This window comes from Hetaerina americana, unplaced genomic scaffold (assembly GCF_022747635.1).
Source record: "Hetaerina americana unplaced genomic scaffold, ioHetAmer1.1.p SCAF_1, whole genome shotgun sequence".
In the NCBI taxonomy this organism is placed as follows: Eukaryota; Metazoa; Arthropoda; class Insecta; order Odonata; family Calopterygidae; genus Hetaerina; species Hetaerina americana.
Window position 1 is genome coordinate 11,679,436 of NW_027286069.1, and position 26,059 is coordinate 11,705,494.

A 26,059-nucleotide genomic window follows, 5' to 3' on the forward strand; every position below is an offset into this window, starting at 1 on the left:
ATCTATTGCTGCGTAAAAGTGAGAGCCAAGGGGATTACATAGAGCTATAACTCTGTATTATTTTGCGCGATTTATCTGGCAATATGACTATTAAAATAATCAAATAATCATAAAGTATATTTTCGTTCAAGAAACTCAAGACCCCTGGAAAATGACGAATTTATTCATAATTTATCATAAATGACCGCTGACGATTTCAATGGCAAAGTAACTCGGATGGTTGTCCGATAGCAACGCAAAGAAAGTTATAAATGGCATACTTGCTGCTGTTCTCCTTGGGCTACTTTTTTCCATGAAAAATACGATCCATATGAGGGCGCAATTCAAGATTCATGGTATTGTAAGGCTGGAGAAGGCATTCCCTTATTATAGATATTTATTTAAACAAATATAGATTGTTTTCATTCACTATATCAAAGAACGAAACCAGGTGTGGGAAATACATTTCTTTAAGTGTGCTTTGTCGAGCCGAGTGTAAAAGGGCCCTGCACCTCTCCCCTACTTAAAAAATTAGGACAAAAATTATAATTAAGGTATTCTTCAATATAAAAAGTTGCATCGGCCGGGAATCGAACCCGGGCCGCCCGCGTGGCAGGCGAGCATTCTACCACTGAACCACCGATGCTTATAAATAACGGTGACAAAGTTAAATATTTGATTATATTATAGAAATATTTTCATGAAAAGAATTAATAATTTGGTTATAAACGACACACAAGCTTTTTTGATGGAATGATTTTGTTTTCTTATTACACTGGTAGAATTATTTCTTATGATTGGTGATTTGCATTCTCCGGATGAGTACGGGTTTAATTAAAAAAAAGATAAATATCAACAATATTCAGATATTTTGTTCAATTCACCCTTTTCAATTTTAATATAATTTTTTTGCAATGTAAATTAACTTCTAATAAGCCATTCTACGAAAATATGACATACCCCATTATTGCGTTCATGTTATTTCATTTCACACTTCGTGCATATATTTGATTACATGTCTTCAATTAAACTTGTGAATGAATATACCTCATAAATAATTATAGCAAACAATTTAATTTTGCATATAGAAATCATTCAGTTATACAGCCATTCTCTTGTGCCATCACTAGGAACTTAAAGGTGCCATGTTTTAGAAGTATACGCTTAGCGGCTCTAGTTTTCGCAATTTGTATATGAAGTTGATTAGCTGATTTCACTATGGTACGTAAATAAACTGATTAAAACGTTAAGAAATTGAGGTTTTGCATCCAGAAGCTTTCAGTGTCCTATTTATTGTCTAAGTATTGTGTGTAAAATTGAGTGATTCAGCCTTGGTGCTCTTTGCTAACTGGCATAATCAGGGTTATTGTATGCAGTGATGAATTGTATTAATTTTTGAGGACTGTATTTTTCATTTGTACTTAGACTGATATTTGCTATGAATTTGTGTACTGCTGTTTTTGGCAGTGATGGGATATGACGATGTAGTTTTCTTTTATTTGAATAACACACTCAAATGTTGTTGACGTTTTCCTGTTACTATTCACGTTGGAGAGTTGTTGCCTTAAGTAATTTAAAACATTTTTATTCTAAATTCTAAGCCCTTGCTGCCAAATTTTATTTTCATGAATTATTGTTTTTAGCTCGGAAATATTTTACGCTTATGAGACTAACGATTTTAAGATGTGACATTGTAGCTTTTTAGAAGTAAAATGTGTTCATGTTTAGTGACCATCACTGATTGTTTAATTATATATCGTATTTAAAATAATTATTCGACTTTATTTTTGTGAACCAATACCTACACTTTAAATATGTTTCAGTCTGTTGCGGAGTTTCTCAAAGGTCTGCCGTCTTATAATGAAAATAATTTTGCCCGCTTTCATAGTGACAGTGGCAGTAGAACGTGTGTGAAAAGACCCTCAGTTTATCTTCCAACAAAAGATTACCCATCTGAACAAAGTGAGTATATTTGGCTGACATTAACAGCCTTGTTTTAACCATTTCAAGAATAATTGGTTGTACTAATCATGAAAGTGATTCACTGCAAATATTTGAGATTATTTATTTGGCGACTCCCAGGGGCCCGGAAAAACAGCTTAAAAACGGGAAGGAATACAATGTAAAAACATTACGCTAAATGTCCGATCGTGTAGCATTTGCTTCACTCGTATGTATTTATGTATATATCCTTTCCCGTAGGAAATACAAGGCATTGATTTGGAGCACAGTTTTTTAAATTCCTTGGTGCATCTTTGAAAAATTTGTAATTACTATATTTTCGTTAACCATTGGTGAGTAATTTTTCTTTTTGAAAATGTTTTCCTCTTGTAGACCAATGAAAACTTGATGCATATGGTGTAAAGATTGGTCTAGATATATATACTTTCATTGAAAATAAAACTTAGACATTGATATGTTGAAAAAAATGCATTGATGCAAAATGGTTTTTTGTTTTACCAAACTTTCCTAATACATGCACTGCATTTCCTTGAGTAATCTGCTAATCGGTTATTGGATTCATGAGTTGGTTATTTCGAATTCGATTTATTTGCACTTTCAGGTATTAAATATGGACATATAGGGTGGTAATTTCTGCTAAGTTGCCACAAGTAGTATTATAATGTGTGTGAGCATCTGCTGTCATGGGTGCTACAGCCTTGTTGAGTAGAAACATGGCATCTCTTCTGTCAGCGGTTTTTTCATAGAAGTGTATTTCATTCTTAGCAAACCCTTTTTGTTCTAAACATCCAAATCCCTTAATTATCACTTTTTCAAGATCCAGGTACTCCTAAGTATGAAAATGCTGTAGCATGTTATTCCTACTAAGTCTGGCATGTGATGGGTGCTTGAATTAGCTAAGAATAAAAAAAATCAGGATTTTCACAAAAATGTCTCTGTTTACCATTTCACCAAATATAAATTTACGGTTCTTTGTAGGTATAGATTTCAGTAACATTCAACAGTATTTCTTTAAAGGTTGTCTGCAAAGGATTTTTGACATCTCTGGTTGAAACATTGGTGAATAACTGATGAAACAGTTTCAGGATTGATTGTTTAGAAATTATCCATTATTAAAATAGAAAGAAAGACTCGTACTTTTCCACAGATTTTATTATACGGTACAACGCGTTTCACCAACTTGTGGCATCATCAGGTACCTGATGATGCCGCAAGTCGGTGAAACGCATTGTACCGTATAATAAAATCTGTGGAAAAGTATGAGTCTTTCTTTCTATTTTAATAATGGATATTAATTACTTCCACGAAGTGAAGCCTGAAACAATAGAATATATTGTTTAGAAATTATTTATCATGGAGGAAATAAACAATTCTTTTGAAACCCTCATTGTAATTTTACAAATGTGACTTAAGTTTTGTCACACCATGGCATTGTTAATTGGTGTACAATATTTGGGTTTATATGGCATTTGGAGAACTTGTGGGGGTTACAGTTTTATCAGAAAATGGACCAAAGAAATGGTAATTAATTGAAAGAAGTTGGATTGGGTAATTGGGCATTAGGCAAGTGATTAGGGGACTCATAAGGAGGAAGGAGACAGGGATGGTAGAAAGAAATGTGCAACCACATTATCGGTTGTTGAGTCCCCCCTCCAACTTTTGCATGCCTTAGGAGAGTATGAAGGGTAAGGAACCCTCTGATTTCCATTTCCATTATTGTAACACATAATAAACAAGGGATTTTGCTCATATCCTCTTTGACTTCGAACAATTACCATATTCTGCTTGTGCTTTATGCAGAATATGAGTACATAATCCTGACCCTACCATTTTATTACTCATATGCCTCTATTATTTTCTTTAACTAATATTCCAAATATTTCAGCTTTTCCTGAGGGGCAAGATTTGGATTGCCTCATATGTTTGATCTCATCATCCCTACAAGATGGGTTTTCTTGGAGCGTTTGCCAAGTTGAGACCCTTGTAATAATTGTCTGTTACTGCTGCTCATTCTGAATCTTGTACTTGTTCTAATAGTTTTTTGACGATTATTGTTTGCATTAGAGCTTGTTATTTCCCACAGTGCGGCTTCATGTTCCATGAGTATTCTTTATCCAAACACCACCTGAATATTCTTAGGCTATATTTATGGGTCCTATTGGGAATATACTGATTCATTATTAGATGATCCCTTACAGTAACTCATCTATCATGGACAAAAAACATTTCTCCAGGTATTGCTGCCACTTTTTGGTTTGAGCATCTATTTAGAATCCTCTATCCCCATCTGGAAACTGTTTATTATTACTAAAGTGCCACATTCTTACGAAGACCTCAAGTCTACTGCAACTCATGGCTCTGAAAAGGATTCTGACACCAAAATGTCAGTTGCACCAATATTGCCTAATTTTTGTTATTTTAGCAATATCCTTAGAGCCAAAAATCCTAATGCTTGTCTTTATTTCTTCTTTTGTGGTAGGTTACCACAAGTGTAATCTCAATTGTTGTTGGGCATCAGTATAAATTAAAACTTCTATTGTAAAAAGGTATGTTTGCCCAGTTACCTCTAGGATTTCATAATTTAAAATATCAACCCAAATCTATTGGAGTCTCATCAACTAAACTTGCATCAATTTCTGAGGGTGTCCCATGTTCTCCCTCATATGGTTACTTAATAGAGTCATTCATTTTACTAGCACTGGCTTGGACATCACCCGTCCAAGGCTTGTTTCAATCGTAAACATTGATTAAAGGCTCCATAATTGCCTCACGTGGTATTTCAGGAGGATTTTCCATCATAGTTTCTAACTTGGAACTCATGGATTCAGCAGCAAAATAATCAATCTCATTTGGTTTTTCTTCTTCATTGGAGATCTCAAAATTTGGGTCTCGAAGAGAATCATCACTCATTGTGGGGTCATCTGCCGCATAAGGTTTTAAAAACTGTTCATAATGACATAAGGTAATGCATGCATAAAAAATGAGCAATACAGAATCAAAACAATAAATTCATGTATAGATATGAATTATGAAAAACAATCTCATTTACCTCCAAAATCATGGTAAAATTTCTTGGGTAGTTCTCGAATTCTTCATGCCCACTCTCCCATGGGGATGGAAACTCAAAACAATCAACTATATCTTTACATGGTACACCAGGAGAGTGCAAATGATAACTTGTTAAAGTATTCGTCATCAAAGAAAAGCCACCTAATGAAAGTGAAGGTGAAAGAAACACAACTAGGACCTCTGACTACTTCTAATTTGAAGAAGCATACTTTTTCAAATATTGCAGGAGAAATTACCTGCAAAGCTACTAATTAGTAGAAATGAAAAATCTAATATATTTATATTTCCAATACATAGTGAAGTTCTAGCAGTGAGGTACAAGGTCTGTGCAAAAAAAGATGAATCTGGTCTTTCTACGTGCGAACTGTTTGACGGATCACAATCAGTGAGGTTTCACCTTCTAGCAGCATCCGTGAGAAGTAAAACACTACCTTGCTTATGGTCCTATTAGCCTCTGCACAACAGCACTTATTGTTTGAACTTATGTATGCTTGCTGTACAAAGTCTTGTGTCAGTGAGAATGAAGGTGTTAGAGAAGCAGTGCATGTGCCTTGGATTTTGTTTTAACCTCGGGAAAAGTGCAGCTAAAACTTATGCAATGATTCAAGAGCCATTCAGCAATGAGTCTATGATTACACTTTGCGATTGTTGCATGGTAATGCATATTAGTGGACGACTTGGTCAAAAAGTTACTGTAGTGCCATCTCCTGCAGTTTTTTGTAATGAGGCTATGAGTGTATTCCATTGTTTCTGGCTCAACTTTGTGGAAGTTCATGTTCATTAAATGAAGAATGCAAAGTGTTTTTCCACTATTCTTTATTTTGGTACCACTAGTTTCAACGCTTAGGCGTCATCATCAGGTACAAATTATTCAAGTGGCGATCCATTTATGTACCATTCATGTGAGGGAAGGGGTGGGTGATAGAGGGGAGGAAGGAGAGGGGGATATGGAGGGGAAAGAGGTTGGGTTGTGATTGGTGTTGATGGGAAGGAGGAGAGGGGTGTTAAGCATCCTCAAAGGCAATTGGTGGGGTTCACAGTGGGGGGGGGGAGGAGGGGCAGTTAGGTCTTTCCATGAAGGAAAGGATACTTCCAGGATTGGGGAGAGGTATGCAAACAAGAAATCTTTGACCAAATGACCCTTTTTCAAATTCTATTGGGAAGAGCTGTAAAGCAGAAAGAATATGAAATGCCCCCCTCCCCCTGTGAACCCCACCAATCGCCTTTGCTGATGCTTGACACCCCTCTCCTCTTTCCCATCAATGCTGATCACAACCCCTACTCTTTCCCCTCCCTACTCCCCTCTATATCCCCCCTCTATCACCCACCCCTTTTCCCACATGAGTGGTACCTAAATGGACCACCACTTGACTAATTTGTACCTGATGATGACATCTAAGCGTTGAAACTAGTGGTACCAAAATAAAGAACAGTGGAAAAATACATCGTGTTCTTCATTTAATGAGGCTTTGAGTCATACCCATTGTTTTCGTTAGTACAACCGCTTCCAGTCTGGACAAACCTTGACCTATGAAGAACCGAGGGATGACCATTGACGTTAACAAATGGCAGCCAAGTCCACACTGTGAATAATTTAGTCCATGCAAACTCTGGGTTTACTGTCAGGGAGATTGTCAATGAAGTTGACATTAGTGTGGGATCGTGTTTCACTATTTTGTCAGAAATTTTGTGTGTGCAGTGCATCACATCCACATTTGTGCCACGAGTGTTAACATATGAACAGAGGCAAAAACATCTCCACATCAGGCAGGAACTGCTCGATTGTTCAAATGACAACCAAAACATCTTAAAACAATCGTCACAGGTGACGAAACCTGGGTTTTTGGCTATTATATAATTGTAGGAGCCAAAGCCCAGTCTTCACAGTGAAAGAGGCCATCACCACCACCCCTGGGTTTTTGGCTATTATATAATTGTAGGAGCCAAAGCCCAGTCTTCACAGTGAAAGAGGCCATCACCACCACCCAAAAAAGCTTGGATGTCGGAATCGAACGTGAAGGTGACGTAGATTGTTTTCTTTGATTGGGAAAGGATTATTCATTATGAATATGGCCCCAAATGACAAACAGTGGATGGGCAGCACTATATAGAAGTTATAAGAAGATTAAGACGCACTATGCTGCGGAAGAAACCACAAATGTGGGAAATCAAGTCTTGTGCTTTTATCAAGACAGTGCACCGGTGCACACATCATTGATAGTTAGAGAGTTTTTTATAGTTAGAGAGCGAAAACAGCTCACAGGTGATCTCTCAGCCATCCTACTCTCCGTATCTTTCTCCTGCAGATGTTTTCCTATTTCCTTAGTTGAAATCCACTTTAAAAGGATACTGATTTGAAACTATTGAACACTTCCAACGAAGTTGTACTGCAGACTTAAAGGTTATCTCGAAAGAAGCATTTCAGCTGGCTTTTGAAAGCTAAAAAAAGTGTTGGCTGCCAAGGGATGTATTTTGAAGGTGATAAGCATGATTAAAGGGTAACTAGTGAAATCAAGTATTTATTCAAAGTCTCATATTGTTTTTGAACAGACCTTGTATAATATGGCAAATGTGAATGTGGAGGGTAGGGACCAGGATGGTGGATTAAGGGCAAAGGTGCACTCTGTGAAGAGGTGAGCAATGGGTGGGGTGGGGCGAATCATAGTTTGCAAATTTGTGTGTAGAGATGAGGGTCAAAAAATGTTACTGAGTGAGTGTGTAATGAAAATTATCCTTTGAAAGAAAATCAAGGCTAAGGAAGCATGGACTACTGTAGGGTTGATGGAGCCACAGAAGACCAATACTTAATGTGGTTACAATGGTACTCCCCGAGGACCACTATAAAGACTTTGGAAAAGAAAATTAAAAAAAGTATTCACAATAAAAATATTGAAAAAAGTTTTTTAGCCCCAAAGACTGCCTAGTGAATTTCATGATGGTGTTCATATAAAATGCTGAAGCAGTGTTATCTCTAGACCCCAAGCAAGCAAGCAGTGTTATCTCTAGACCCCAAGGTATGCTTTAGGTATTGCAATTGGGTATTACAGTTATGAAGAGTCAAAAATTTAATTTAAAATTTACCTTCCAGATGCTAAATACCTTCTTAACAGCTAGCACATACTCAACTTAGTCTATATTTTCTTAACATTTAGACAACTAATAAGGCTCTGTTATTAATATTATTTGTTAGTCTACCATTTTAAGGTAGGTTTTTGTATGGACACAGACTGTACACTCATATATTTCTTCGCATAGTCTAACAAGATACAACCTGGCATCCTGCAGTACAATAAACTGTCATTCGATTCTTCATACTTTATTCCTCCCTTCATTCCTCCAGCATGCCAATCCCCCCCCCCCCACCATGCTTGCCAAATGCCTGTCCCTCTATCACAGTCTTCACCTCTTTCAATAACTTAACAAAATGCTCTGTATTCACATTTCCTGCCTTTGGATTTCTGCCAACAATCATCCCCCTGCTCCCACCATGCCCAGTACTTCTTTGCTTGATGTCCTATCTGTTCATTTTACCTTTTCCATGCTCCACACCCGCATCTCAAAATCCTCCTATCTACGTCTATTGTCTTCCTTCAAAAACCAAGTTTCGGAGCCATGCTAAACCGTGTTCCACAGCAAAGTTTTCATGAGTATTTTCTTAAGCTTACATAACGTTCATGTCATGACTTCTTTCATCCTTGTGGAAGATTCTTTGCCTAATGCATTTCTTCTTACATTATTACTGCTGTGATTATCTTGGTTAAAGACTCTTGCGAGATGTGTAAACTGTTCCATCTACTCTAGTTTTTGTCCTTCTATTTTAATTTTTAACTTAGACTTCCTCCTCTAAAACCTCATAATCTTTGGTATGCTGAAATTTATTCTCTTCTCATACAATGATTTTCCAATGCACCCACAATGGTTTTAATGTATTGGCTAACAGGTTAAATGAAGCTTGATCATTGCAAATTTAATTTATGAATTCCTCACTAACTTAAATTCATATCTCCAGCTGCTTCCATTCCTTTTGTACCATTTCCTTTGTATATAAGTTGGAAAGCATGGGTGGTAATAGACACCCCTGTTTTATAACATTACCCATTCCAACTCCATTTGCAATTCTCACCCGAGGAGGCTGAGATGTGAACAGTTTGTGGATATGCCACCTCTCCCTCCAGTCTACCCCTATTTTCTGCAACAAATATATTAATTCTACCCAATTCACTCCTTCAAATATCTTTTGGATATCTAAAAAGAAACAACTACTTTTATTGCATTTATGACTTGCATATGTGATAAAAAAATTAAAGATGAAAAGAAACTAAATTGAAATAGACATTTCTTGGTTGTTTTTGGAGGGATATCTTTGTGTGGGCAGAAATTCACCTATCAGGGTAGGGGAATTGGGTCCTTTCCCTGTGTCGGATATTGTTTCCCAGGAAGATCTGGCACCTGAAAAATCACTTAAATTGGGTGGAGCTGAGAATGCAAGAGAGGCTTCACCTAATTCTAAGCCCGATGGCATTTGAAATTTACACATTTGGGTACGAAACCAGATGCCTAGGTTTCCTAGGAAGTTCTGATACCCAAAAAATCTCAATGGTACTCCAATTATGGAATGAAGATCCCAAGCTGTCATGGAAAATGGTCAAAAGTGTTGTTTGTGCGGGCAGATCCCTTAATGGGAGAGGGATTCTCTGTTGCCAACTTGGCAGTGTTGGATTAAGAAAGCTGACCGGTGAGAGGATATGGCAGCGAAAAGAACCAGAAATTAGAGTAGAGAATGAGCATGTGGGCAAGACAGGGTTTCCCTGGATGGTACCTAGCTCTGCCATCCTTTACGTCCCCTAATCCCCCTCTTTCCACTCCTCCTATCTGCGTACGATAAGTTTTAGTTTTGTGTACAATTGTGATTATGTTCCTGTGTCATTATGGTGGTAGTGTGACATTTATTTGTGCTCCAATGGTCAATGATGTGAAAATAAATTTGTTTGTAATTTTTAATATTTTCTCCATAACTTTAAATTTTATGCTCTGGTATTGTGTGTTTTGTTCTGGATTTTCAATATTTCTATATGAATGCTAATTGAATAAACTCTGATGCATTGTTGAGTAATTATGCAATAATATTTGTGCATACAAAACATGCTTCTTGTTTTTCAATTAATTACCATGCACTCATTCATTGGACTGGTGTGTAATTTTCAAGTTTAATTCTTTACAGTTATCGTGACTGAAAAGACAAATATATTGCTAAGATATTTACATCAGCAATGGGATAAAAAGGCAAGTGCTTAAAAAAAAATTGTGATAAAATTATTCATTACTTGAAATTTCCATGTTTAGAAGTCTTATCATAATGTCTTGTAATAAATATTTATTTTTTCTTCAGAATTCTCAAAAGAAGAGAGATCATATGAACCTGGACCCACCAGAAGAATCTGGTTCTAGAAAAAGGCCTCGTTTGGATGCTACAAATTCTCCCTAACATTGTCATTATAGTACCAAATAATTTCTGCTTACCTCATCACATGCATTACTCATTTTACACTCGGTGAATTTCTACTGTTTTCCGTGTACATGGCTGTGTGAAGAGTGGTTCATACTGAAAGTGGAGAACTATTATGCATTCATATATTTTTGTTACTTTCAAGATGAAGATTTTTTCACTATCTTAAGTGTTCTTTTTATTCGTTTGGCTGATTTCACCTTGTGCAAATAGGTAACAGACTCCATTGAGTTACAGTTAGTGTGATGCTAATCAAATTTCTTTGTGGTGTGCTGACCTCAGGATGGGTGGCATGTGTTGAAGGAATTGCAACATGGCCTGAGAAGAATCGTTGCCTGATTTTATTTTCATTTTAAATCAAATCTGTAGTATTTGTATACATTTACTTGTGGCACAATGAAAGATATTTTACATTATTGTCCCTATTGTAACTGTTGATAAAAAAATTGAGCTCTTTTGTTGTTTCTCAGAGTAATAAAAATTTCCAAAATGAATGTTGAAGATCTGAAAACTTAAATTATAAGTTATTGTAGTAGATAAAATATGCTGTTCTGCGGTAATTTATGTGTTTTGCACAAAACATTTACAATGTTTGGTATTGGATAAATGTAAATTTCTGGTCATGTACATCTTGAATGCAATTATAAATGTGTCTATGTAGGTTTTATAGTCTTTAAGTTTTTTTAGGCCCAAACTTTGCGTAGGATTCACATTGACAAGTGTATTTGGAAAGCATTTGATCGAAAATGTTAAACCAAAAATGTTCAAAATTCATTGTATTAAAATTTCATGGATAATTTTTATTAAATTACCCAGTTCAATAAAAAAATCAGTTTTTGGCATATCTGTTGCATCACTAGCGTGGTGTTGACTCTTCTATAGGTGACTCGTTGACTGCATTTATTTTTCACATTTGTTTTATACTTTTTTAGCTGCATTCAGTGGTGGCTAAAATTGTATTGCTGAGAAACATCAACATTTCATTTTAGTTTATGCCGTGTATACTATCTATAAGACTGACTCAGGTGCATACAAATATTGTGTTCTTGAGTGTTCTGGGAATGTATTTGAATGTGCCTATATTTGTGTTTAGTTTTTTTCTTCATGTGTAGTGTTTCTGAATTTCTAAATGTACAAGTATTTGCTTCATCAATTGAAAAACCATTTTGATTCATCAACTGTAGTGAAAAGCAGAAAAAGAATTGTATTTTTAATTATTTTAAATGAAGCTTTGATGAAATTAATTGTGAATATAAGTTATCTACAACGTTGGGCCGTTCACCTATTTATGTTTATATGTATATACAAGTATACAAATAAAGGCAAATTCTAACTGATTTCTGTTTGTTGCATTACTGACTTGGAAAGGTATGTATGTATATTCATATCAGGAATGTATTTTTTTGTGCTAGAACTTAAGAAAGCCAAATGTTTTGGTAATTCAATTGTGGGGTTGGGCCAAATCTGTATTGCTCTGAATTATTAAAATAAGATATAAGTATTGTCTGATGAATTAGTTAATGTTTAAATCCATATTTCTAAATATTTTGAGATTTTCATGTGACACTTTAAATTCCTACTTGATTTCATTCTGCCCATTTGAATGTGAGCTTCAAAAATTTGGCAGCATTTATCTTATAAAATGGAAGAGCCAAATACATGAAGTAGCATTTATCTGGAAGTTAAAAACTTCCACTTTCTCCTGCATGGATATTATTGTTGAGTAAATATAATCATAATACTTTATGATTATAATTAAGCAGCTGTTTTTCTGTAACATAGCAGTGTAATGTCATCATAGGTAGCTATCATGGCAAAAACAAAGTTCCAAGTGATATAAATTATATTAGTTGAACTTCTGAGTGTTAGACCATTTGCATTTTGAAAGTAATCTGGATACAGTATTTATTAAGAATATTTAAAACTAATACTTTTATAAATTAGGAAAATGTGCATAACATGTACTTCATATTGATTTCATGTACTAAGGGTTCACCAATGTAGTGGCCTAGCTATTGTTCTTATTTGTTCATCCTTTTTGTTAGTTCACTAAAAGCATAGTGTAACCTATTTCTTTTGATTATGCATATCATATACTTTTGTATGTATTATTTCTGGTACTTCACTAAATTTCCCTTACAATATCCACATTTATCGGTTAGTTTTTTAGTCAAAAAGTTAGTAACTTCATCGTTTATCTTCCCTCCCGAATTACCAGTTTTGCCTGTTCTGCATTGCACATTTACCCACATTTATTATTCTCTTCTCCTACATCTCTTTTGTTTACCATGGATCTTCATTTTTTCTTAATTTGTCAAAGTGGTTATCCCTCGCTTCTTTTCTTTTCCCCCTTAGCTTTTCTTTCCATTATCTTTGGTGCAAAACTGCAGTCCTATTCACTTTGTTTCCAAATCGTATGTCTCTTCTTGTTGTGTCTCTCATTGTCTCTCTCGTTGTCTCTCTATTGCATTCTCTTGTATCCTTCCTGAAATTCCACTTTCATTCCATTATTCACCTTTTTTAAATCTCTTTTATCTCTTTAAGTTTATTTTCTGAATCAATTTTCATTATTATATGCATCTACAGCACTATGAACACATAATTAAGCTTTTAACATGTGTTTGCTCCCAATATCTATTTCTAGATGGTAGTTAATTGCATGTGCAGAAATGGTATGTTTATTAATGAAAATATTATAAATGTCAAGTTGAGACTAGCAGTCTTTCAACAGTTATGTAATTACCTAAGCTTGGCTGGCAGTGTTATTATAGTGGATGAAATTTATAAAAGAAATTCACGAATTCTTCATTAAAGTTAAATATAATATCTTTTTGAATGTGTTTGATGGAGACAGGTAACTGATTTCCAGTGAATGTACCATTAATTAAAAAATTATTACAATAATTGACTAATTTCAGGCAATTAATAATATACTTTTGTTAGAAGTCATTATTGAGAACTCTCTCAGCCTCCTGGCTGGCCTTAGGCATCCATCATAGCCAGTACACTTAGGAATATTTTATTAATTTTGAATGACATGAGCCATTATTGTCACCAATGAACTTTTAAGCTAGATGTGTTTTAGGGTCACGCAGTGCAGAAAAAGAAACATATATAAATTTAGCAATGATGTCATGGAAGTGATTCCCAGTTATTACTGATATTACTATATGATGATGCCAAAACATCTCAAGAGTGATTTAGAGGGGAAGTAAATGCTATTTCCCTTTGAATCATATAATGCCCAGGCCCACTCTCATTGTCTGGAAAAAATAAAAATGACTGATTTATGATAAATCACCAAATTAAACAACAAAGTCATAGCAGTTGGGGTAAGTCTTTATTTCAACCTCCAGATGTTTATTTAGCATTTTTAAGTACCCTGCAAGGGACCACTAGGGTGTGTGGCAGAAGGTGAGTGCACACCAGACTAATTATGACCTGAATATTTGCCTCCCTAGGGTGGGTGGGCAACATTTTTCAGATCCTCTGTCATTCATGGAAAAAATTACACCTTTGATCTTTCTGTTCTACACCTAATCTCTCTCATTTTAGTGACATGGTCTCACCTACCATAGTATGATCGGGGCAATAATAAATTTTCAACATCATTGCTAACAAGACATCCTTCCAATTTATGCAAGACATTTAATCTGTAATTTAACCTTAGCTCCGTGAGTGATTCGAGCTCCTCCAATATTTTTGATATGCTACTCAGTTTTTCATAACAACATTTCACAGATCTAGCTCCTTGACGCTGCAACTGATCCAATTCGGCAATCAGTCCAACTTAATGAGGATCCCATGTACTAGTAGCATATTCTAAATGGGGCCTAACCAGTGAAAGATAACATTTCTCTTTGACCTTTTCATCACATTTCCCTAATGCTCTTCTGATAAATCCTAATTATTTGTTGGATTGTTCATATATTCCCAGTTAATGTTTCACCCAAGAGAGGTCGTGAGTGAGGGTAACACTCAAGTGTTGAATCAAGTCTACATATCCAATTGATGCAGTAGGCATTCAGGAGGGAACTGCTCTTTTTCTGAATATTAATCACCGTGCACTTTTTTAAGTTTAATTCTAATTTCCATGTGCTACACCAGTATTGTATGGCATTTGGATCATCTCCTAAAACTGCTTTATCCTCAAGATTATGAATATCTCGGTAAACCACTTCATCGTCAGCAAATAAACATATCTTACTATTGACTGCAGAGTTAGTGTCATTAACATAAAGAAAGATAAAAAGAGGCAAGATTACAATTCCCTGGGAAACACCTAAAGTGACTTCTACTGTAGTAGAGCAAACATCATATATGACTACTCTTTCTACCCCACCATTCAAAGAATCTTTAATTCAGCCCCGGATATTTTCATCTATGCCCGAGGCTTCTAGCTTTGTGAGTAGTTTATTATGAAGTACTTTGTCAAAAGCCTATCTATAATATAAATCTATAAAAACCACTTCCACTGGAACATTGCTCTCTCCTGAGTTAGGCATATCATAAACAAAAAGAGCAAGTTTTGTCTCGCAAGATCTACACTTTCGGAAACCGTGCTGATATTTTTATCAATACATTCTGACTATCAAGGTGTCTCCGTATTGAACTAGCAACTACATGTTCTATGACCTTACAAATGTGGATGTGAGGGAAAAAGGTAATCAACTATATCTATCTAGGTAATCTGTAATTGCTTGGATCCTCCTTATCTCAGTTATAAAAATAGGTGTTACAATAGTCGTTTTCCAGTAACGGGTAAACCTTGTGATCTATTAGCGATTTCTTAAATATGATCTCTAGATATGGCACAATTTCTAACCCTAGTTCCTTTATTTAATACAAGCGGGTATTTGATCAAGTCTGGAGAATTTATTAGGCTTACTATTTTACAGCAAACATTCTATTCCATTTTATGAGGTTTTAGTTTTGGGCATCGGTTGGCCAGCATGATTTGATAAGCTAGCGGAGACATTTAGTAAGGCATTGGTGAAGATGCTTTGAAAGAAGGAATTTAATAAGTTGGCCTATTTCAAACTGCTGGTTATCCTTTTGCCTTTATCATTTTTGAGTTGCCCTCTGGAAGCAGGGTTGTTGCAACATGGAGCAAGGAAGTGGGAAGAAGATTCCTTTGCTTGGAATTGGGATAGTTAGTGCTGGTGGGCATTTATATATTATGATTTATTTTATTAATTTCATTTTTTTAAATAATGAAAATATCTACTTTTGCCAAAGTATCACCTTCAAGTCTCTACACTGGTCTACATCTAAATATACCCCAAAAGCTGCCGCAGGAGCGTGTGGTGGCGTGGCTAAGTCACCACCATAGGTGCATCAGGCTTCATTGCTGTGATCATTACTATAGACATAGAAAGGGAGGAGAAACTTGTCAATATAGCCTTCACAGCCGGATAGTAAAAAAGCCTTCCTTCATGGAGTGCATAGCATTATTTGCACATCCATGGAAGGTTGGGAAAAGGAAAGCAGTTTTCTGTCAACAAATGCCATTGGTAAAAAATAATTCCATACCATTGGAAAAGCTAGCGTTGATCATCTGTTCACTGCTATGTACAAGTTGCTCACTTCATGTATTTTTCCATTAGCATTTTTAGATATTGATTAGCTTGCGGGAAGAAGATAGTCTAACATGAAATCATGAAACAATAAACTTTCGGTAACTTTTGTAAAGCATTATTATTAAATCCATTAGCATCTGTATATGCCACTAACTGCACTAGGCATTAAAATATTAGATTATAATGCGGAATTGCACTGAAAAGTACAAAACAAAGAAAGCTAATTTCAAAGTTAATTCAATTTATTAAGTTTTTAAAATCTGATCTCTGGTTAACTGGTGCCAGAGGATCCTGCACAACACCTCGCTGCCTGCTATAGTCTACCACAAATCTTAGTGTGAACAAAAACTGCGTTTGTGCTAAATGCTATTTTGTTAAATTTACCAAACAGCAATGAAATTCCATCCTGCAAAAAATACAATAAGCTCATAACTCTGTGGAGCTATTTTTCGTCAAATATTAACAATATTTTTCCTCCATTCATTAAAGCAATCGCCACAGCCATCTGCTGGCGACATCTCTATGTGATCCTTAAAGTCTTAAACTAAGTTGCAAATAGTTCGGTCAGTTTTCAGGGTGACGGACGGCTAACGCTTGCCCACGATGCCAAGCAACCTCTAAATGCGGTGTGACGCTCAAGCGATATCAGAAGCAAGTTTCTTTTAGTTGCTGGCTTTTAGTGTCCCTCCTAAGCTCACTACAAGAGAAAGACCGATCTGGTGCAGTTTCAACAACCATGGAACTACAGCGTATACATTTTTGTAGCACATGCGAACAAAGAGGACGCAACTCCAGTCATTAAATCGTCTGTCCTGAAGTCATCTAAGGCATCATGATCTCACATCTCTCTCTTTGTCAGATGGTGAAAGGACTTCACTCAATGGTTAATTCATTGAAATGCGAGTAAAATGATATGAAGAACCCATTGAATTCTTGACAAGATAGAATTAGGACGCAGAATAAAGTTGTCGAACCTTAATGAGGTAGTTGTCAATGTTTGTGGCAAGATAGATATCGCATTTGGTGAGGTAAAAGTCTTAAAAAATGTATATAGTAAATCATTAGGAAAAAAGAGCAGAAATCACCAAAAAAATGTGATCGTTATCCATAGTGTTCCGTTTAAAGAGGTTGAAATCACAGTTGTGCTCATTTTGTAAACTGATGTCGCTCTTGGAGTTAAGTTACCCAGTGATGAGATTCATTACACCCAATAAGTGTGGATGAGATCTAGTGACACAAGCAAAACGAATTCGTTCTTTTTGGTCGTACGCTTCCTTAGAGTTGCATCTGACTTCATAAAGGCCCGCCGCGGCTCGCCGGTTTAAGCGTGATCTGCACACATTTGACCTTGAGTGGCATGATGTGCCATATCTTCCCAAATATGTGGGCGGACGTCTCATATTACATAACAGGAGTGCTTTTCTCCCGCGTGTTCTTTACATGGAAAAGGAAACCAAATATGCGGGGGTAGGCAGAAAAATAATGCACGCATGCTTGTAGACCACAAACAATATGACCCTCAGGAGCACTCACGGTGGCATGTGGAAGTAACATTACCCCTCAACACGCATGCGCAGGTTTGACGTCGGTACATTCCTCAAGTGTATTTTGAGGAGCGGAAGTATGGAGACGTGTTCTAATGCTATGTCAACGCGAGTTAAACAGCGTGCTGCTTTGACAGATGCCTTCACCTCATCGTCCGAGGTGTAATGATTACCCTTGAGGTGCCTCTTCAACTTAGGTAAAAAATCCTAAGTCTTAGAAACGAATGATTTATTTATCAATTTTCATTCATCAACATCATAATTATCCAATATACGGCTAAAACTGTACATATTACACAACATTTTCAGTGGTCATGTATGTTGCGTTGCCAGGTGACTCAGAAATGTATCAGTTAGATTATATCTATTATATATTTTAGGCACAGATTCACGAACAGTGTGATCAATTAGCACGGCTTCACGTAAGCGGATGCGGACTCCGGCCTCAATTTAGTTGCTATTAAGTGTAGCGTTCGTTTCAAAAGCATAAGGCTGGGGCGGCGGGTTAGGAAATGGAATCTAGATGTATTAAATGGATTGACAAGGAAGGAGTATCAGCAGGATGTTAAGAAAATCATGGAGGACGGTACAGAGCTGAGTAATATCGAAGAAAAAATGGGAATGTATCAAGAAAGGGATATCGGAAGCTGCAAAAGAAACTATGGGAACCGTTAATAGAAAAAGGACAAAGAAACTATGGATCGCGGATGAGATGATGAGAAAGATAGATGAGGGAAGAAAATGGAGGAATGTAAACACAGAGTTAAGCAAAAGGAAGACAAAGAGTTATACGAATCATTGAGACGGGCAAGAAATAATGCAAAAGATGCATGGTGGAAGACGAAGTGCGAGGATATGGCATGTTTGCAGAGGAACGGTGAAATTGGTGCGCTATACGTGTATGAGAAGGTGAAATCACTATCAGGAAGTAAGAAGGGGATATCTGTTTTACTTGTTATAGTTAGAGATAAATCGGGAAAAATAATAGTTGACATAGAAAGGATCCAAGAGAAATGGGAGAAATATATGGAAGAACTGTTTGGTAAAGAACTTAGGCCAACAAAGTTATACTAAAGAAGGGAACATGACGTAGAGGAAGATAGCTTCGGTCCAGGCATACTCGACGATGAGATAGAAAGGGCATTAAGGGAGATGAAATCAAATAAGGCTGAGGGGGTAGATAACATTCCTGTGGAACTACTAAAAGGTTTGGGGAAATGAGGGAGGAAGAGTCTGTATGGACTGATTCATAGCATCTGTGAGGAAGGAATCAGGCCGGAAGACTTTGTGAGATCAGTGTTAGTTCCTATTCCGAAAAAGGTAAAGGCTACATCATGCGAGGACGACAGAACAATAAGTTTGATATCCCACGCAGCTTAAGTTGTTCTCAAGATCATTAACAAAAGGAAAAAGAGTACGGAAAATGATTACTCAGGGGATGGTCAGTTTGGGTTTAGAAGGCACGCGTGATACCATTGCAGTAATGAGATCATCAATCGAGAGGAATATAGAATACAATGAGGACGTATTTGCCTGTTTCGTAGATTTCGAAAAGGCTTTGATATAGTGAATTGGTAAAAACTAATAAGTACATTTCAGAAAACTGAAGTAGATTGGAGTGACCGGAGCCTAATCCGCAACATGTACATGTCTCAGACTACTCAGGTGTGAGTGAGGGATGGAAAATCCGGATGAGCAGTGTTAGGGGAGAAGGCAGGGTTTTCCACTATCACTGGTGCTGCTCAACGTATCCAAGTATGTTGTGGAAATGTTTAAAGAGGAATGTGAAGCACTGGAGGTAGGAATGAAAGTTGGAGAGGAATTCGTAAAATCAGTTAGGTTTGCTGATGGCCAAGCTCTAATTTGTCAGTCAGCCAAGGGGTTGCAAGAATTGCTGAGTGAATTGGAAACCCAGTGCGATAGATACGGGATGAGCATCAATATTAATAAAAAAGAGTTATGCTGTTCTGCAGAAAGAAAAAGGCTGAGCTAAATATTAAAATAGTAGGGCAAAAACTAGAGCAGGTAGAACAGTTTACGTAACTAGGAAGTGTTTTGGACCAGCACGGTCAAAGTAGTAGGGACGTAAGGAGAAGAATTCCGCTAGGGAAAGAGGCTTTCACAAGGAGCAGAGAGTTGATCACAGGGACTTTGAGTAAGGATATTAAGAAAAGACTGGTAAAAACTTTGATGTGGAGCGTAGCTATGTACGGTGGGGAAACGTAGTCACTGAAGCAGGATGATATAAGTAGACTGGAGGCCTTTGAAATGTGGGTTTGGAGAAGAATGGAGAAGGTGAAATTGACCGAAAGAAAAACAAATGAGGAAGTACTAGGTATAGTGGGCGAGGAGAGGGGTTTGTTGGGAGAAATCCTAAGGACGTAGGAGAAATGAATGAAGGGCGTATTGGTCAGCAGTGGGATGTTGAAGACTTTAATAGAGGGGAGAATGTTAGGCAAACGAGGAAAGGGCAGGAAGAGGATAGGGATGTTGGACGGGATGAAGTGAGGAAGGAAGTATACAGAGATGTAGAGTAGGTTGTTGGATTGCGTTTTGTTGGGAGTCACAAAATATTATTTGATAGCTGTGTCCACTCAAAAACCTACCTTAACCGGTAGATTACTAAATAATAATATGTTGCGTGAGGCATGCTAATCCAGTGGGAAGAGTACTGGGTTACTGACCGCAGGGCTCGGGTCAACCCTCAAGCTGTGATTTTTCCGGTATCAGATCTTTCTGGAAAGTCAGAGGTGCCATAGGGAAATAGAATTGGCCCCCCTTCTACCTAGATGTGGGAATTTCATACACACGCCGTTGGGCTTAGTGCTATGTGAGCTCTACCTTCTTCTATGAAACCGACCTTCGGGTTGAAACTACGGCGGGTGCGTAGGGGGATACTTTAAGCTAGCGCTGTTTTTCTCGCCTCATTTCCAAATTTCTCTTACTTTTCTTTCGTATTAATGTTACACCCAACTGAGAATCCGTTTGCGAGACGACTCTTTGGATGAGCAGGCTGCTACTATTTGGAGCCAAAAGCCAAGCCTCGAAATGGAAACCTCAAGTACTTCCATTGACAATTTGCAAATTGCTGCAGAAATAATACACATTTTAATGTAAATTCGACATCACCATCATCTTCTAAAGGCGGGGCCTTGTAGTTGCAGCCATTGGTATCTCTCCATTGCCGTTATTTTCAGTTCATTGCAGGCTGTTTCTATCATGTAGTGCTTTTAATATAATCTATAAATTTCTTTCTTGGCCATCCTCTCCCTTTGTTTCCAGGAAGTTGTTCTGTCGGAGAACATGCCCAACAAATTTAATTTTCCTTTTCCCCATCTCTTTTATCAAATTACTTTTCTCTTTAATTTCTCTCAACACTTCTATGTGCTTTTCTTTGAAATCACAGCGTTTACTCAAGTCTCCTCAGGGCGGTGCCGATTAAGTATAGGTGCTTTGGCTACTTAATTCCCACGGCTTGCTGTACCCTTACCAACGCCTTAATATCATATTTTAATTGCCTTCCGGAAAAAATCGATGAGCGAAGCCCATTATTCCCCGAGGTTTGCATTTTATACGTAATTTTGAAGTCTATATTTTGTTCATAATTTAAACTTATCTCCTGACGGCTTCAGCAGATAAACTTTCAAATCATTGTCAAATAAGTACTGCTCCATCCGTCTTGGTGATAGGATATATCTAAGGAAGCCAAAGCAGCCTGCAACGCGGACTTTAAAATCCTACTTTGAGTGCCATTCAAGGAAGTGTTCTAGAAACTCAGTCAATCAAGATCCATGGAGTAGATTGCTGGTGATATCATATCCACTGATGTCATCAATTAAACGTTATGCAGCGAAAAAATAACGGCTAACTCTTTCGTCAAAGTTTCTTCCTTCCTAAAATGAAATCCAAGGAATAAGTTTCGACGTAGCAGAAGAAAATATGAAGACAATGGGCGGTAATGGGAGCGAGTCATGTTGAGTGTGAATTCTCCGAAGTAAGTTTGCGGTAGCATATCAAGTTAGCTCTTATTAAGGCCATACTACCACATAACAGGGACGTGGTACGTATTCCAGGAGTAGAGCGTTGGACCGGACCGGAGGGCCCGTATTCAATTCCCGGGCATGCCTCTCAGCTTCACCCGAGTTGTGTGATTTTTCGGGTACGAGAACTCCCCGGGAAACCGTAAACAGCATAGGGGAAGGAACTGCCCCCCCGAACCTGATTTTTTAATTCCACATACCATGGGATTAGTATTGGGGGAAGTCTATTGATACCTATTAAACCGAACTTCGGGGTGATCACTATGTTTTACTACCACACACATGTTTAATTCTGTGAACTCACTAGTGTAAAATTTACGTTTTTGTATCGAGGAAATAAAAACAGATGTATTTTTGTAGAAATAAATATAATTATACTTGTACAGTGTAATTACAAATGTTTTACTTTTAACCGACCTAGTTTTCGACACTTACTATGATTATCATGGTGGAGAGGAAAGCCTTTATATAGGCTGATAGCAGTCGGGGGAAGAGGGAATGGGGTTGCTATTTTTGGAAATGTGGCGATGTGCTTGAACTGATTGTGTCAGGAGTGGAGGGAGGGCATGGGGGAGGGATTTAAGAACTAACGCAATGTCCACTGCTTTCATCGTCACACTCACCCCCGGTCACCACGGGGTCACAGGATGATTTGCTCCCATTCCTCGCGACGGGGCAACGCGAACACCCACGCACACCCATTCCAAATCCTTCCTCCACTTACTTGTTAGTCACGTACTCGTAGAATTTTGGGCAGGGTCTTTCATTTTGACCTTCCTACTCCGTTATCCTCATGTCGTGGTGCTGGCGAAGGACTACTCTTCACAGGGGCGCTATTGCAATGAAGGACAACCGCGATATGCGTTGAAGGTATTTCCACAAAGAGCAGGACCTTCATTGACGAAAAAAGCCGAGTATACTGCAAATTGACATTGACCAGTATTCCACATTTCCTTCTCGAATTGAGTTTATTTATCCTCTAATCTCATTATGCCGCGCTTATAACTTACTTGTCAGGGGCTGTCCACTCTTCGGTGTCTGAGCGTCGATCTCTCATCATTAATGCTATTTTTGCTCTTCATGTTCGCCTAGTCCAAGGATGGCGAACCTTTTGGCGATTGAGCACCAACTATTATGTGCGTAATAAGACAAATTCCAAGAAACTGCGGGAGGTGCCGCAACACTAACATTTAACGGAGTCATTCGCTAATATACATTTCAATGCAGCAATTTCAGAGTGAACAAATCATTCGTATTGATCGGGATTCGAACTCAGATCCCTCGATTTCCGGCCAAGCGGTTCAGCCAGTTAAGCTATCGAGACGTCCCCTTAAGCTCTGAAATTTTGGGGGCTTGAAAGGAACAAGTTGTTGTGACGTAATACCGTACATACAATGTCACAGGCCTTCGTAGTCGTGCGCCACAGTCCACGAGGTTAAAGCCAACTTTTAACACTTAGGCTGTTTATACCTTAGACACATTCCGAGAAACTGCGGGAGATGCCGAAACGGTAACTTTTAACGCAGTCGTCACTGACAAGAACTCACAAAATTCATTAACATCTTAACAGTCCTTATCTAATTTATAAATGTATTATTTAATAAGGTTTTTTATTATTAATTTAGTCAATGCCTATATCGCTAACAGCACTTAACCATTTTGTAGTGACAATTTTAACACAAGCAGGTCGCATAATAGTATACCCTAGAATTAAAAAAATTGGTGAGATTTATTTTAGAGATCCCCAGGCAAGAAGGTGAGAAAGTGCGGCAAATTCGTTCCGAGTATCCTTATCCAATCGAAATCAGGCTTTCTCGTAATTTTTAAAGAAGTCTCATATCACATATGTGGTTAGTAATTCAAATTATTTTTTGGACTTCTTCGTGATTAGAATAATGAGTTTGGAATATATCCTTTGAAATGCTTTAAAACTGCTTACAAGTTAATGGTATCGGATTTAAAAAATAGAGAAACTATGGCTATTAGAGACCTAAGTTTTCAAAAATAAAAGAATTTCGATAGATGTACAATTTGAAGTTTTCGTATATTTAAAACTTCTTTTTACAACTCTCTGATGAGATACACGAAAATTGCCGCACCTAATATATTCAGAATGCCAGAAAACATACTCTGCGCTGATTGTAAATGTTTAATTTTGACCAAAATATAATTCACAATGTTCCATGCTCAACCTTCTCAGATACACATTTTGCAATGTCATCATACATTAGTATTTAGTTGATTACGCAATGAATTCAAGGGAACGCCTTAGCCAGAATTAAACTTTAAATTCTCAATTACATTGAGTCACCTTTTATTGTGCTTGTTCCTTACGCCGAAGCCCCCGTACATGACTGACCTCCCGGACTAACCTCCCCTTTTCTGACCTTCACGCCGGTGCCTGCCGAAGATTTTTGGGTTTTGCAACCTCATGCACACTATTACCATATGGGTTTTCTTTTCGTAGAGTTCCATCCTCCTCCTCACCTACATTCCACTTAGCGTACGAAAACCCTCTTAATGGCTCGAGTTTTAAAGGACCCTCGAATCGGGTTTTGTAAGTGGCTCCAACCACCATGGCACAACCACTGGCAGCCCATGCAATGTTCAGAGTACTCAAATAATGCAGTGATTTATTTCTGAATCATAGAGGCGTATGACTTGAAAACTACGCTGCAATCACCATCAATCGTGAAGCACATGCTCTTTCGTAGAAATGAATACCAAACAATGCTCTCTCTGAATAAGTGGTTTTCCATAGAATTGTTGTTATTCGTGGTTTTTTATAGAATTATTCCCACGATTTCACACTCGACCACGCTATTGAGCTAGCTGCTGCATTTGGGACACCATTTTCGTTACGCGAAGGTAAGGGGAGAGGATTATTATCCAGAGTCACATTCGGTCCCATGAACCGGGAAGGAAGGGGCTCGATAACTGCATTTATTAGCAGTATGTTACACGTAATCACATGCATATCACTCATTATTCCGAAACGAGTTGCGTCACGTGGGAAAACTGGTTGCTCCTTTAGATTTTTCTATCGAGTTATAAATTTCCACTGAAGCGAAGGTGGACACGATATTGTGTGAAACATGCATTTGATTGTCTCTCATTATAATCAATCTACTACGAGCTGTCCATTCTATATCCCTACACCGTAGTACATAAAACATTGCAAATTACGGTGCGTAATGATGGCTGGGATTAATTTGGAGATATCATTTGCAACAAAAAATTAACGAATCCAAGAAAACGTGAACTTCTCGATTAAGGTACATTTATGGCAAATCGCAGCTGCGGGCAGTATATAGTATGTAGAAAAGGGAGGAAGCTCCTTCGGGGAGGAATGATAGCAAATTATCGGTTAAACGATCGTAAAGTCTCAGGTCAAATTAATATCTGTACGGCCCGCAATAAATCCAGATTGAGTGCAAAACGCTTCGGTTAAATACATCATGACATAAGCCAGCACGGAGTTGAAATAAAAACATCGCAGTTCTAGAATATCGCTCACGGGGTCCTCATTGGTCTTAATATCCATTTCCTCCATATCAAAAATATATTGTCACGCGTGTATCGTGCAAAAACGTCATGACGAAAAAATAAAAAAATAGATTTCGCTTTTTCCAAGGTAAAGCGAAAATTATTTTTTCAATAATTTTATCATCATGATGCTGTTGCACAATATATGCTATTCTCTTTATTACTTTACAACTACGAATCTTTTAAAAATTTTTCTAATGCTAGTTAATGTCATTTATTCATTGACTAGATACCCAAAATATGTTATTATCACCCTATTTCAATGCTTAAGCGTCATCAACATACAATGTACGTATGGGTATGTACATGTGCATTGCTCATATGAACTTTCATTCTCAAGTGTAGAAATGCGTTGTGAAGTACACTGTAAAAAGGAAATAAGCTAAGCGAAATCTATTTTTTTATTTGATCAACTACCACATCACATATTTATATACCTGTAACGAATATCGTCAAGTCATATTTCAATGATTACATCCTATTGACGATATCTCCCTGTTCGACCATTTTTTCCATATCTGCAAAATTGTCCTTGGCAATAGGATCGTTCGTGTTGTTATATCGCCAGTCCGCCGATATATCGGCTACTTTAGACGATCAATATCGGCGGTCGAAATGAAAAAATATCGATACATATGGTGCTTATTTGGTGTCTATATTGATGCATATAGTGTATATACACGCCGTCATATCGTCATACTGCAATTGCCTAAGTGTGCCTCACAATGGACGGAGTTTTGCCTGCTAAGGCGATGACATAATACACTTTCCCCGCATCTTGCATATTCACGCCAAATATGGGTGCGGGCCGATTGGCTCTTTCGCCCTACGTAA

General features: G+C 37.4%; 1 protein-coding gene and 1 non-coding gene across 2 annotated transcripts; one reads left to right on the forward strand and one right to left on the reverse strand.

Annotated features, from left to right (window-relative positions):
• Window positions 1-554: 554 nt before the first annotated feature.
• Window positions 555-625, reverse strand: TRNAG-GCC (transfer RNA glycine (anticodon GCC)). Its single transcript has one exon. It is a non-coding gene; the product is annotated as a tRNA-Gly (tRNA).
• A 277-nt stretch (window positions 626-902) lies between these two features.
• Window positions 903-11,853, forward strand: LOC139700058 (DET1- and DDB1-associated protein 1). Its single transcript, XM_071598538.1, has 4 exons — window positions 903-1,200; window positions 1,803-1,941; window positions 10,232-10,293; window positions 10,400-11,853. The coding sequence occupies exons 1-4, from the start codon at window positions 1,198-1,200 to the stop codon at window positions 10,493-10,495; spliced, it is 300 nt and encodes a 99-aa protein (XP_071454639.1). The 5' UTR covers window positions 903-1,197; the 3' UTR covers window positions 10,496-11,853.
• The last annotated feature ends 14,206 nt before the right edge of the window (window positions 11,854-26,059 follow it).